The sequence below is a fragment of the Podarcis pityusensis genome, assembly GCF_964106645.2.
Source record: "Podarcis pityusensis genome assembly, chromosome: 2".
NCBI lineage: Eukaryota > Metazoa > Chordata > Lepidosauria > Squamata > Lacertidae > Podarcis > Podarcis pityusensis.
In genome coordinates, this window is record NC_138029.1 from 128,103,323 (window position 1) to 128,116,742 (window position 13,420).

The 13,420-nt window shown below is 44.8% G+C and overlaps 2 protein-coding genes across 7 annotated transcripts in view; one reads left to right on the forward strand and one right to left on the reverse strand.

Annotated features, from left to right (window-relative positions):
• LOC308465792 (uncharacterized protein) overlaps positions 1-13,420 on the reverse strand; it is a 430,090-nt gene that overhangs the window by 217,607 nt on the left and 199,063 nt on the right. The gene's annotated exons all lie outside the window — the stretch shown is intronic.
• The window catches only part of LOC308465694 (uncharacterized protein), a 386,527-nt gene that overhangs the window by 169,544 nt on the left and 203,563 nt on the right, over positions 1-13,420 (forward strand). The window contains exon 5 of the mRNA XM_080985781.1: positions 12,157-12,243. Within this exon, the coding sequence (XP_080841907.1) occupies positions 12,157-12,243 (87 nt within the window). The remainder of the gene's footprint in view (positions 1-12,156; positions 12,244-13,420) is intronic.

A 13,420-nucleotide genomic window follows, 5' to 3' on the forward strand; every position in this document is an offset into this window, starting at 1 on the left:
CTCAATGGGACACTCCCTCTTCCTCCAAGCTTGCCGTCCACGGTTTTAGTCTGAGGTAAAAATAATTCCTCTGGTGTTGACGTTGTTTCTGGAGACGTTAGAGGGTAGAAACGGTTCTGAGTTTTCACCCCATAGGAGTGTTCAGTGGGGTCGCTCCGTTTGCCAGACACGGGGGGGTCGGTTTTTAATTGTTTGGCTCTTGGGGAGGGCAGAGCCTCGTCACAATCCCTTAGGCGTTTGCCTTGGCCCATCATTATGAGTCTTTTAAAATAGCAGTGCTTAAAAGGTAATAAAAGGTGGTAGAAATAGAAATACAGCTGGCTGTGAGCTGGCGGAAAACCAGTAAGTCGAAGGCTGCTTCCAAGGCTACCGGAGAATACAATTATCTGCTCATTAAAGCTGATTTACGATGCAGGCTTTACAATTATCAGCAATGTGAACTCCTGGCATGGGTTCCAGCACTCTGGTACAATCTTCAGCAAGAACTTGAAAGGCTGGGTGCCACAACACAGATTTTAGGGAGGATTCGAAATGAACTCCGGCAAATGCGTCTTACCTCGTCGCCATCTTGGACCGCAAATCTACTGATAGGGGCGCAACAACAGATCCAGGTTTGGACAGATCACAAGAACTTGGAGTACTGGAGAACCGCACGAGTACTCAACCAGAGACAGATTCGATGGGCACAGGAGTTCTCCAAGTTTTTCTTTGAAATCCGATACGTGCCCGGAGAGGAAAACGTAAGAGCAGACGCTCTCTCGCGTAAACCGGAGTACCTGGAAGGAGAGGGGCCGCCGGAGAAACGACACGTGATCCCCGACGACCGATGGGTGTGTGGGGGAACTTTGGTGGGGAAACGAGAACTAGCCGGGCTGACCAGAAACGACGTGTTCGCGCAAACTAAAATCCGGGAACTACGAGACGGAAGAGGGACCCAAGAAGGGTTTGAGGAGAAGGAAGGGGTACTGTACTATAGGGGAGCGCTGTACGTACCGGGGGAGACCCTGAGGGGAAAGGTACTCAAACAACTCCACGACAACCCCACAGCAGGGCACTTTGGACAGCACAAAACCATGATGCTTGTGACCAGGCAGTTCTGGTGGCCCAGGGTGAGGGAGGATGTACGGGAATATGTACGGGGGTGCGACCGCTGCCAAAGGGCAAAGGGGGAGCGGGCTGCCCCCACAGGATTGCTGGAACCCTTACCCACGCCGGGGAAACCCTGGGAGGTGGTATCCATTGATTTTATGACAGATTTGCCCAAGTCCCGGGGAAAGACAGCAGTCATGGTAGTGGTCGACCTACTGACAAAAATGTGCCATTTTATAGCTTGCTCACATGCTGTAACGGCAGAGGAAACAGCCCGGTTGTTTGTGGAGCACATATTCCGGCTGCATGGCGCCCCCTTGAGGGTTATCTCCGACCGCGGAAAACAATTTACTTCCCGGTTCTGGAGGAAGCTCATGAGCTTGCTGCAGGTGGAGGTGGGTTTCTCGACGGCGAGACACCCAGAGACCAACGGGCAAGCAGAAAGAGCGAACAGTATACTCCAGCAATACCTACGCTGCTATGTCAGCGAGAGGCAGAACGATTGGGTAGAAAAACTAGCGCTGGCTGAATTCGCGTACAACAACGCGGAACACGTGTCCACGGGAATGAGCCCATTCATGGCCAACCATGGGTGTCATCCCAGGGCCTTCCCGGGGAGTGGGGAGGAAAGCTGGAGCGTACCCGCTGCAGAGCAGTTTGTGGAAGAAATGGAGGCCCTACACCAGCAACTTAAGATGAACTTGGAGTGGGCCAAGGAAACATACAAGAGGCAGGCAGACAAGCACCGCAGGGAAGGGGAGACCATACGGGTGGGGGACCGGGTGTGGTTGTCCACCCAAGGGCTACCTTTCAAAGGGGGGTGCAAGAAGTTGCAGCCCAGACGGCTGGGACCTCTTGAGGTAACACAGCAAGTTAATCCCGTGGCATTTAAGCTCAGGTTGCCTGATAGCATGAAAATACACCCGGTTTTCCACAGGTCCCTGCTCTCACCGCATAGGGAAGGGCGGGAATTCCAGGGGCAAGAGGGAGAAGTCACCACACACCCGCAGGTAGAAGAAAGGGAACACCACCACAGGGCCACGGAAATACTGGACTCAAGGTGACAAGGGCGCCGGGTGGAGTATTTGGTAGCGTGGGAAGGGGAACCCAGGTCCGAAAACATGTGGGTCCCCACGGAAGCCTTCGAGAACAGGTATCTGGTGGAGGTATTCCACCGCCGGTTCCCGGACAAACCCAAACCCCTGGAGAGATTCTGGGAGGAGCAATTTGGAACCACAGATGAGGAAGAGGTTTTTGAGGGATTTTCTGACTCCGAGGAGGAGGGAGGAGAGGTTTCGGAGGAAGAAGAATCAGACTGGGAAGACCACCCCGTTGGCAGGTGGAAGAGCGGTTGGGAAGCAGGTTTCGAATCCACAGAAGATGGTGACAGTTCCTTCCGGGGGTTCCCCGCCTCCTCGGCCGACGAAGGGGACGAAGTTGGTCCCACAGGTCGGTCCAGGGGTGGAGGGGACTCTGGGGGGGAGGTGGATGTCAGGGAACTGACATCAGAGCGGGAGGCGAAGAGGAGGCTCCTAGATGATGCTGGAGAAGGACCCAGCAGCAGGGGGAGAAGCAGCTCAGTGGAGGGGGAAGCATTTAAGCGCAACACCAGGAACAAAAGTGGGCAGATGGGGAAATCGGAGAGAGGGCTCACGGACTCTTCACTGGAACTCAGTGAGGAGGGGACAGTTCCTCCGCTACCCACGCCCACCCTGCGCAGAAGGCTCCCGCGCAGTGAGAGGAGGCGGAGACTGGGTGTCAAACAACTCTTATGTTGGAAGAGATTCAAGAAACGCCCACTGACGGATTCTGCTAGTGACTGAGACAGTCATGATGAGAAAGGGCTGTGCAGTCAGAAAGGTTTGACAAGGCAAATTAGCCTAGAGAGGCACCAGTTTACGCACGAGTAACTCATACTCATCACAGATAGATTTTTGCAAGCTTGACTGGTGTCATGTACCACCTGTATATCATTTTCATAATATTCTCTCTTTTTCAGGGCTTTCGCTTCCATCGGTGACAGCCACCTTGGAGTTTTATTTTCCAATAAGTCCTTATATCTTATCCAAACATTAAACAAAGCTTTCCTAACAATATGGTTTTTAAATGCTTTATGTGCTTTGACCTTATCATACCACAGATATGCATGCCATCCAAATACATTGTTAAAACCTTCTAGATCCAAAATGTCAGTGTTTTCAAGAAGCAGCCATTCTTTCAACCAGCAAAAAGCTGCTGATTCATAATAAAGTTTAAGGTCTGGCAGGGCAAATCCACCTCTTTCCTTTGCATCTGTTAGTATTTTAAATTTTATTCTGGGCTTCTTGCCCTGCCAGACAAATCTAGAAATATCTCTCTGCCACCTCTTGAAACAGTCCATTTTGTCCACAATTTGCAATGTTTGAAACAAAAACAACATTCTGGGCAATACATTCATTTTTATCGCAGCAATACGGCCCAGCAGTGAAAGCTTCAAATTTGACCAAATTTCTAAATCTTTTTTCACTTCAGCCCAACATTTCTCATAGTTATCTTTAAATAAATTCCCATTTTTTGCTGTCATATTAATCCCCAGGTATTTAACTTTCTTAACCACTGTTAAACCTGTCACATTCTGAAACCTCTCTCTCTCCATTGGTGTTAAATTTTTCTCTAAAACCTTAGTTTTTAATTTATTCAATTTAAACCCTGCAACTTGACCAAATCCTTGAATCAATTCTAAAACCCTTTTGGTACTAGATTCTGGCTCCTGTAACGTCAATACTAAATCATCTGCAAATGCTCTCAATTTGTACTGTTTAGCTCCGACCTGTATACCTTTAACCAACCCATCCCTTCTAATCATGTTCAGCAAAACCTCCAGGACCGAAATAAAAAGCAATGGGGAAATTGGGCAACCTTGTCGTGTCCCTTTTTCTATCTTAAATTCTTCTGTCACCACATTATTTACAATTAATTTAGCCTTTTGTTCTGAGTAAATTGCACTTGTACAGTTTTCAAAGCCTTGGCCTACCCCCATACCCTGTAGGTTCTTCTTCATAAAACTCCAAGAAATGTTGTCAAAAGCTTTCTCCGCATCCACAAATATCATAACTGCTTTAGTATTTATGTTCACTTCTAGTTTTTCCAAAATATCGATTATATTCCTCAAATTGTCAGACAAGTGTCTTCCCGGGAGAAAGCCCGCTTGGTCTTTATGAATCTCTTCCATCAACCCTTTTTTCAATCTCTTAGCCAAAATGTCTGCAAAAAATTTGTAATCCACATTAAGTAATGATATGGGGCGGTAGTTCTTAAGCTGCGTCTTTTCAGTCTCTGTTTTCGGTACAAGTGTAATATAAGCTTCTTTCCACGACTCTGGTGCCCTTTTCCCCTCCATTATTTCATTGCAGACCTCTTTCAAAGGTTGTACTAGCCATTCTTTCAAGGATCTGTAATATCTAGAAGTCAGTCCATCCGGTCCTGGAGATTTACCCAATTGCATGTTTTGAATGGCACCTTCTATCTCCTGTTCGGTTATTTTATAGTTCAACATTAATTTATTTTCTTGAGAGATTTTTTGTAATCCATTTGTTTTCAAAAATCGATCTAAATCAGTTTCTTTCAGTGGCCCTTGTGTGTATAGTTGTTTAAAGTACCTCTGGAAACAATTTCTAATCTCAGCTGGGTTCTGTATATTCCTTCCTTCCACTTCTAAATTTGTAACTGTATTTAATTTTTGTCTTTTTTTCATTTGCCAGGCCAACAATTTCCCACATTTGTTAGCTGATTCAAATGTCTTTTGTCTCATTTGTTTAATTTTCCATTCTATCTCTTGGTTCATCATTTTCATATATTGCACTTGATATAATTTTATTTCTCTCAGAATCTCTTGAGACTTTGGTTTTGTTCTCAATCTTTTTTCACTTTCCTTTATTTTCTCCAATATTTTATCCTTCTTCTCATTTTGGATTCTCTTCTTTAATGCATGCTGTTGTATCAAGAACCCTCTCATAACCGCTTTACTTGCGTCCCAGATTACTCTTTTTTCCACATTGGTGCTCATATTTATCTCAAAATAGTCTCTCAAGGTTTTTTGGGCCTTCTTAAGCACTTCTTCATCTCTAAATAAGGTGTCATTCATCCTCCATCTAAAGGAGCCAGTTGGTGTTAGTTTCATTTCCATCTTAACAGCATTATGGTCGGAGCAGGTTTTTGGGCAGATTTCCACTTTTCTTGTCTTTGGTGCCATTCCTCTAGTTATCCATATTTGGTCAATTCTTGTCCATGTCATTTTGGCTTCAGAAAAGAAGGTTCCTTCTTTAGCCATGGGGTTCCTTGTTCTCCAAATATTGACTAAGTCCAAGTTGTCTGTCATCTCAAAAAAAGTTTTCGGTAGTCTACCATCCTTAGTGACTACCTGTCTTTGTGCCTTGTCCATATGTGTAGATACCACTCCATTCATGTCTCCCATCAAAATCATGTTGTAATCCAGATAGTCCATCAGGGTCTCATGCAACTTCTTAAAAAATTCAGATTTCCCCTCATTTGGTGCATAAATTCCTACTATCAAAATTTTTTCTCCTTGTGTTTGAATTTCGATTGCCACAAATCTTCCTTGGTCATCTTTAAAGATAAATTTCGGTGATAATCTGTCCTTTGCATAAATCACAACCCCTCTTTTTTTAACCTTGTCCGATGAAATAAACTCCTGCCCAAGTCTTTTATTAATCAATAGTTTCCTGTGTAGCCTTGTTATATGTGTTTCTTGTAGGCAAATCAAGTCCAATTGTTCCTTTTTTAATAAATGAAACACAGATCTCCTTTTCTGGGGGGAGTTCAAGCCATTACAATTCCAGCTTAATAGTTGCAGAGCCATAATGTAACTACTTTACTTCTCCTCCAACAGCACCCAGGGCCTGTTCCTGTTCTGTCGGTGGTATCACCTTTTTCAGGTGGTCTTTTAGTTCCAGAGATAAATCTGGTATGTCTAAAGTTTCTCTTACAAGTTCTCTTAGCTCTCCTGTGACTTTCTTCTGCAGGTCTTCTCCGTGGTCTCTCCAAAATTTGTCTTTGTCGTCTTCTGATCTTATTTTTATCTTCTTTCCTTTATAGCTAAAGGATAGGCCTTAGGGGAATTCCCACCTAAAAATAATTCCGTTGCTTTTCAGCAGAGTAACCAAATCTTTATAGTTGGACCTAAGGTCCAAAAGATGTTTCGGGATATCCTTGAATATCTCCACTTTTGACTGTTGTATTTCCAAGGTCTTCTGGAAATGCAGGCTCAAGATTTTATCTCTCTCTTCTTTTGTTTGGAGGGTGATCAAACAGTCTCTCACCCTGTTCTTTCTCCCTCCTCTTCCAAGCCTAAAAGCACTCACTATCTTGAAACTGTCCTTCCCCAAATCTGGGTTCCAAAAGTCTGCAAATTCCTGCGTAAGAAATTCAATCAAATTGTCCTTCTCCACTTCAGGTACAGCCCTGACCCTTAAATTCACTTGTTTCTCCTTCAACTCGATCATAGACAAAATTGACTTATGGTCTTCAAGTTGTTTATGTAGCGGTGGTATCTTCTCTTCTACCACAGTAGCTGTAGCAGTAGCAATTTCTTTAGCCTCTTCGGCTGTCTTACGTGTCGAAGTAGATTCCTGTAATAGTTTCTGAATAGTTTCTGTATTAGTATTTACCTTCTGTCCCAAATTATTAATACTTGTCGTATTTTGATTAATAACTTGTCGTGTTTTGATCAATTTTACCCGATGCCTCGGCTACTTGTTTACTTATTCTTTCCAAAGATTCATTAATTTTAGCTAGTGCCTGAGCCAGGGCATCATCAGCTGCCATGCCTTTGGGTTTAGATTGTGCCGATGAGGTTGCTGTTGGTAAACCAGGAGGGCCAGAAGTCGAAGCCCTTCTTTGCAGCCCACCGTCTGTATGAAATACTTTGCCAGACCTTGTTGCTTGTAACAAATCTATCTTCTCTTTCCCATCTGCCATAACCCTCAAGATATAAGCCAGGGTCAGTCTCACAGTCAGAGTCAGAGTTGTTTTGAAGTGGAAAGTTCCCTTGGGAAATTGAAGTGGAAAATTCCCTTAAGCCAGCTGCAGTTGTAACAGATTGAAACTTCCTCTAGGGGGACACTGTAACAGTCTAAAATGTCTTAAAATAATTAACTTCTCCCTTTAGCCCCCCAATTCACCGAAAAGACAACAGTTTCTGTCTCAATCTGTTACTTTAAAACCAGGAGATACCTGTCAGCAATATTGTAACCAAGTTGTATCTCCGATGCAGAGTTAGCTGTCAAAAAGTACTTTCATCGACAGCGCAGTTTCCAATACGGCAGAACCCGTTCCAGGGTTTTAAGCGGTGGTTTTTGTTTCCTCTTCCTCTCTTTTTTCAGGGAAATAACGTTCAAACCTTCTCCCCCCTCCTCCCCTGCAGTCAAGGGGGGGAAATCACAGTTTTGATGCTCGAATTATAATCCTTTTCCAACGTCTTTTAAAGCTTCCACTTTCAAGTTCAATGCTTTACTCCGTTTACAAGAGCGGGAGGCAGACTTCCTTTTTATACCTCTCCGCTTCGGTACTGAATTATTCAAAAGTTTTGTAAAGTTCCTTTAATTGGAAAGTTAACCTACTCACGGATCATTGTTTCAAAGCCAAATTGTCCCAGGAAAAAGGCAGCGCTCTCCGGCAACAGCTGCGCGGCTTCACTCCACGGAAGAAGCAGACGACTCACAGCACAGCGCCACTTCCCCGCTCAGCTCCGGAGCCCGTTGCCGGGTTCCTTTGCTGATTGGGGGGGCGCAAAAGGTGCCCGCCGAGTCCCACGGTCACAGGCTTCACCCGCCTGTGATTTTTGAAGGGTCCCCGCTGCGCCGTAGCGGTGCAGACCCTATTTCCGTGGAGCCAGTTCCCTCCAGATCAGAGGGAATCCGCCATTACCGATGGCGCCACCCCGGAAGTTCAAGAGCAGCTCATGCTCTGGGTCCAGACAGAACACTAAGAAGCTTGAACTATGCTAGAATCTGCACATCAGATCCCTATATCAATATGAAACGATATGCAAGGTTATCAAATGGTCTGATGTCCTGTCAAAAGCCAAAACCAAACCAACTAGGGAGAGGGTTTTCATAAAAAGGAATTGGAAATGGGTGCTGTCTCAAAATAAGCTACTTCTCTCAAGCTACCATAAGCCTTTGGAAATCTTGTCACAAGAGGAGCGTAAAGTTTGTGAAGATGGTGTATAAGCACAGAGAATATCTAAGGAGGAGTGGTGTATCAGTCTCAAGATTATTCCAAAATGTGGCATCACCAGCTCCTCTGCTTCCACATACAGCAACACCTCCAAAAAGTCCTCGATCCAAGGCAGACTATTATCCTTTAGTTGACATATACTCTGCAGGTGACAATCCTGACTAGCCAGCTGACCTGGACCCCAAGGAACCCCATAACGCAGACAGCCCTGGGTCCTTGCACTTGAGAAATCTAGGGAAGGACCTACTTGACAGAACTGAAAAGAATTGATTGCATGCCTTCTGTGCTCTGCCATAAGAAGCCCAGAATGAAATATTCTCCAGATTGGACCTCTGACGTTCCTGCCTAAGAAGTTTGAAGAAGGAACACAAGGGCTCATGCAAGTAGAACTTGACCCTTTGTACTCCAGATCCAGCCCACCAGATATTCCAGCGTGAGTTGAATTTATGGGCTGAAAAGCCACCTCCTCCCACCAGCAGGTTAATGAACCCTCTTTCCTACCAATTGGAGAGGAAAAGCTTCCCCAAAGATTTGGTCCCCATGCAAGAGGCAAATATGGCCACAACACCTGCCTGGCTTGCAATGAGAGAGCTCAAAGAGCGTCAACGGGGCTCTTCATACAAAGAACCAAGCAAGCAGGCATCTACAGTACATGTACAGAGGTACCTCGAGTTCCATACGCTTCAGGTTACAGACTCCGCGAACCCAGAAATAGTGCTTCAGGTTAAAAACTTTGCTTCAGGGTGAGAACAGAAATTGTGCTCCAGCGGCACAGTGGCAGCAGGAGGCCCCATTAGCTAAAGTGGTGCTTCAGGTTAAGAACAGTTTCAGGTTAAGTACGGATCTCTGGAACGAATTAAGTACTTAACCTGAGGTACCACTGTAATAGCTACTGTGCTATTTTCTGCCCATGCTCTGGGGTTGCAGTTTTCAGGCTTGGGGACAGGGTGGTGACTGGTTTTTGCACCAAGTTCTGTCCATAAGCCCCACTGAGTTCAAGGGTTCCACCTTGAGGTCACTACTGGACAGACCCTGCCAGCCTTACGAAGTCGGGTGATTAGCAAACAGGGGAAACTGGAACGACAGGAGATGTTTCGAAATGGGGCTTCTGTTGGGAAGGGGCTGCCCCATTTGTGCTTCTCCAGGGGCAGGAGAATATCTAGGGCAGGAGAATCCCTGCAGGGCCTCTGAGGCTCCCTTTGCTTCTTCCTCCCTCCCAGGACCCTGCAGCTTCTTTTGGCTCCTTGACTCCTCAGGAAGGATGAAAGAGAAGGATCCTGCAAAGCTAACGAGGATGGAAGGGGGAAGATGGACGGTTGACCTGGTCCGGCTGTCTCCTGCATCCCTCCCCACAACCTCTGAGCGTTCCCTCCCAGGGACCTCCGAGAGATCTGGTGAGTTCCAGGAGAGTGGAGATGGGGACATGGAGGGATGGAGCCGGAGAGGAATTGGGGCTTGCTCAGGTTGGGGGTGGGAGGAAGCAGGCAGGCGGATGGAGAAGGGGAGCACCTTTTCGGGCTCCCCCACCTGCCTGCCTGCCTGCCTGCCTGCGCCTTTGTCATCTGCAGGCAATTTGAGCTAGGAATAGATCACAGCTCCCCGGCCACTGCGATGTATTGGCAGCTCAAAAGGTCTAAAACCAGTTCTGTGATCTGAATGCCCTACCAATTTCAGACAACTCAGTGATCCATCGCGCAGCACTGGACTCCTTAAAGGAACCTGATCCTGCTGTGCAGTGTGAACTCAGATGGGGCCTCCGTGTGTTGCCTTTTTCTCTTCTTTTTGTATAACTTTTATTAGCTTTATAAAACAAGGAAGATAGGAATAATAAATGATACAAATATGTAGGCCGAGCCTGTATATCTCAAACATAGCAGAATAAATTTGCAGGAGTATCTATAACATATAGTTCATCATTAGTGGTCAGTGTATGAGTTCTGGGTGCATGAATTGCTTTCAACTGAAACAAAAAAGGGGAAACAGGAGAGCACAGAGAACATTCAAGATCGCAGAGCCAAATGCCTAGACTGAAGCTCTTGTGGCCGTTGTGCTTAGATTAAGTGAGTAATAGTCATTTTTCCTCTTCTGTTACCAATGAAACAAGACAGAGTTGGTCTTATCATGAAAATGGGAGGGGGGGTTCAAAGTGAAGAAAGAGATTTACGTATAAATTTAAATATTTTCCTGTTTTAATTTTTTTAAATTATTATTATTTTTATTGGTTTTCACATATTACTTTACAATACAGATGTACCAAAGCCAACACCATTTCCTCCCCATCCCCCCATACACTTACATTTCTATTTCCTCAATCCATCATATTATCCTTTTCTCCCTCCTCCCACTTCCCTCCACCCCCACTGGATTTCCTCCACATTATACAATTTACAATAATCTTTGCATTCTACAACCTTCTCAAATCATCTTCATATTCTTATTATCTTTCCTTACTAATTTTTCTTCCATCCAGTACTTCACATTTTAATCTAGGCATATTAGCGTATCTTTCCTTGAGCAATATTTTGCCATATATTCATCAAAACATTTCCACTTGGTTGTCAAGTCTCTGCTTAAAGACCTCCAAAGAAGGAGACTCCACCACACTCCTTGGCAGCAAATTCCACTGTCGAACAGCTCTTACTGTCAGGAAGTTCTTCCTAATGTTTAGGTGGAATCTTCTTTCTTGTAGTTTGGATCCATTTCTTCTTATAGCAGTTAATTTTGCCCGAATTAAATATTCATTTAGTTTACAAATCCATTCCTCCTTTGTGGGTATAGTTTGTGACTTCCACCGAGCAGCAATCACTATTCCAGCAGCTGCACTTGTGGAATGCAATGGCATCCGCCACACTTTCCTGTGCCAACTCTCCGTGCCAACTGTGAGCCTGAAGCTGTCTTCCTGGCTCCAAGCCGAGTTTTGCAGCAGCGGTCGTGCCTTGGGTGGGTGATAAATCCAAGGCTGTACGCAGGCTTCTTGCTCATCTAAGAAGTCTTTAATCATTGTACGGAAAAACATCATAAATCAACCTGGAGATCGAGCAGACATCTCCTCGGCTCGACAGCTAAAAACGAAAGTAACTCGCACACAAAGAAAGATTCCCGTATGTGAACAAAACCACGCCTCAGAATGTGAGACGTTATACAGAACTGTTTAACCCTGTAAATTCTGATTCTCCTCACAGTACTTGCGTATAGAAAAATTCTCCCCCCCCCCCCCCCGTGGTATCTCTTCATCTATCACTCCAAGGAGATATGTCTCTGGTTTCTTTGTTATTGATATTTTCCACATCTTCTTTAGTTCTTCGTGTACTACTATCCAAAATTTCTTAATTTCCTCACACCTCCACCACATATGTATTGTTGTTCCTATTTCTCCACCACATCTCCAACAGAGGTTGGATTTCAATTTGTATATCTTTGCCAGCTTAACTGGCGTTAAGTACCACCTATAGAACATCTTTACAAAATGTTCTTTAATTGTATATGAGGCAGTAAATTGTATATCCTCTCGCCAGAGTTTCTCCCATTGCTCTAGATAGATAGTATGTCCAAGATCCTGAGACCATTTAATCATCGTTTCTTTCACTTCTTCCTCCATCAATTCCCAGTCCAGTAAAAGATTATAGGTTTTGGATAACAATTTCTTGTTGTTCTTTATCACTGTGACTTTAAATTTCAAATCTTCTTTTGCAAATCCTTTCTTTTGATCCGAGTTGAATATACTTCTAAGTTGTATATATTGCCATCTGTCAATTTAAATTTTGACTTACCAGATTCAAATAACTTCTGATGGGGAGTGTTCAGGTGAAGATGTTGCTGTTTGTTTCACAGACAAGGCGTGGACGTTGCTGGATCTTGACCAGAAAGCTCAGCATAAAGAGGTCAAGGAGGAGAATCGTGGGATCGTGGACTCTCTTGGTAAGGCTCCCTGTTGGATCATAACATGTTGTGATTGCAGATGGAGTGGATTCCATGATTGAGCCAGAACAAAATCCATCCCAGATAAAAGCCAAGCAATATCTCAGTTAATACCAGCCAACTAAGGAAGTGAAACCTATAGGACGGCCTCACATCTCATTCTCTTCAGATCTTCCTCTGTCACAAGCATTCATTAACATTGTTCAATAATCTGGAGCTCCCATTTCCTCCTGAGACTCTAATTAGCATCTCTCTTCATTGCAGGTGGTGATGACTTAGAAGGGAAGAACAAGGGAGAGCACAACAGGATCCACATAGCGGAGAAGTCATGTAAATATTCAGAGTGTGGAGAGAACATCCATCAGAGCTCCCAGTCCAACTCCCATCAAAGAAAGAGCTTCATTCGAAGGAATAGCCTCACGTCACACGAAATAACACAGAGTAGGGAGAAATCGTATCAGTGCTTGGAGTGTGGAAAGAGCTTCAGCCAGAGGGCCCATCTCACTTCTCATCAAATAATTCATACAGGGGAGAAGCCCTATCAGTGCTTGGAATGTGGAAAGAGCTTCAATCGAAAGAATAATTTCACTGTGCATCAAAGAATTCATACAGGGGAGAAACCATATCAGTGCTTGGAATGTGGAAAGAGCTTTCGTGTGAGTGGTGAACTCACTTCCCACCAAAGAATTCATACAGGGGAGAAACCCTATCAGTGCTTCGAATGTGGGAAGAGCTTTCGTGTGAGTGGTGATCTCACTTCCCACCAAAGAATTCATACAGGGGAGAAACCCTATCAGTGCTTGGAATGTGGAAAGAGCTTTCGTGTGAGTGGTAAACTCACTTCCCATCAAAGAATTCATACAGGGGGAAGACCCTATCAGTGCTTGGAATGTGGAAAGAGCTTCAATCGAAAGGGTCATCTCACTTCTCATCAAAGAATTCATACAGGGGAAAACCCCTATCAGTGCTTGGAATGTGGAAAGAGCTTCTGTCAAAGGGCGACGCTCACTTCCCATCAACAAATACATACAGGGGAGAAACCCTATCAGTGTTTGGAATGTGGAAAATGCTTCAGTCATAGCACCGGTCTCACTTCCCACCAAAGAATTCATACAGGGGAGAAACCCTATCAGTGCTTCGAATGTGGGAAAAGCTTCAGTGAAAGCGCCAATCTCAC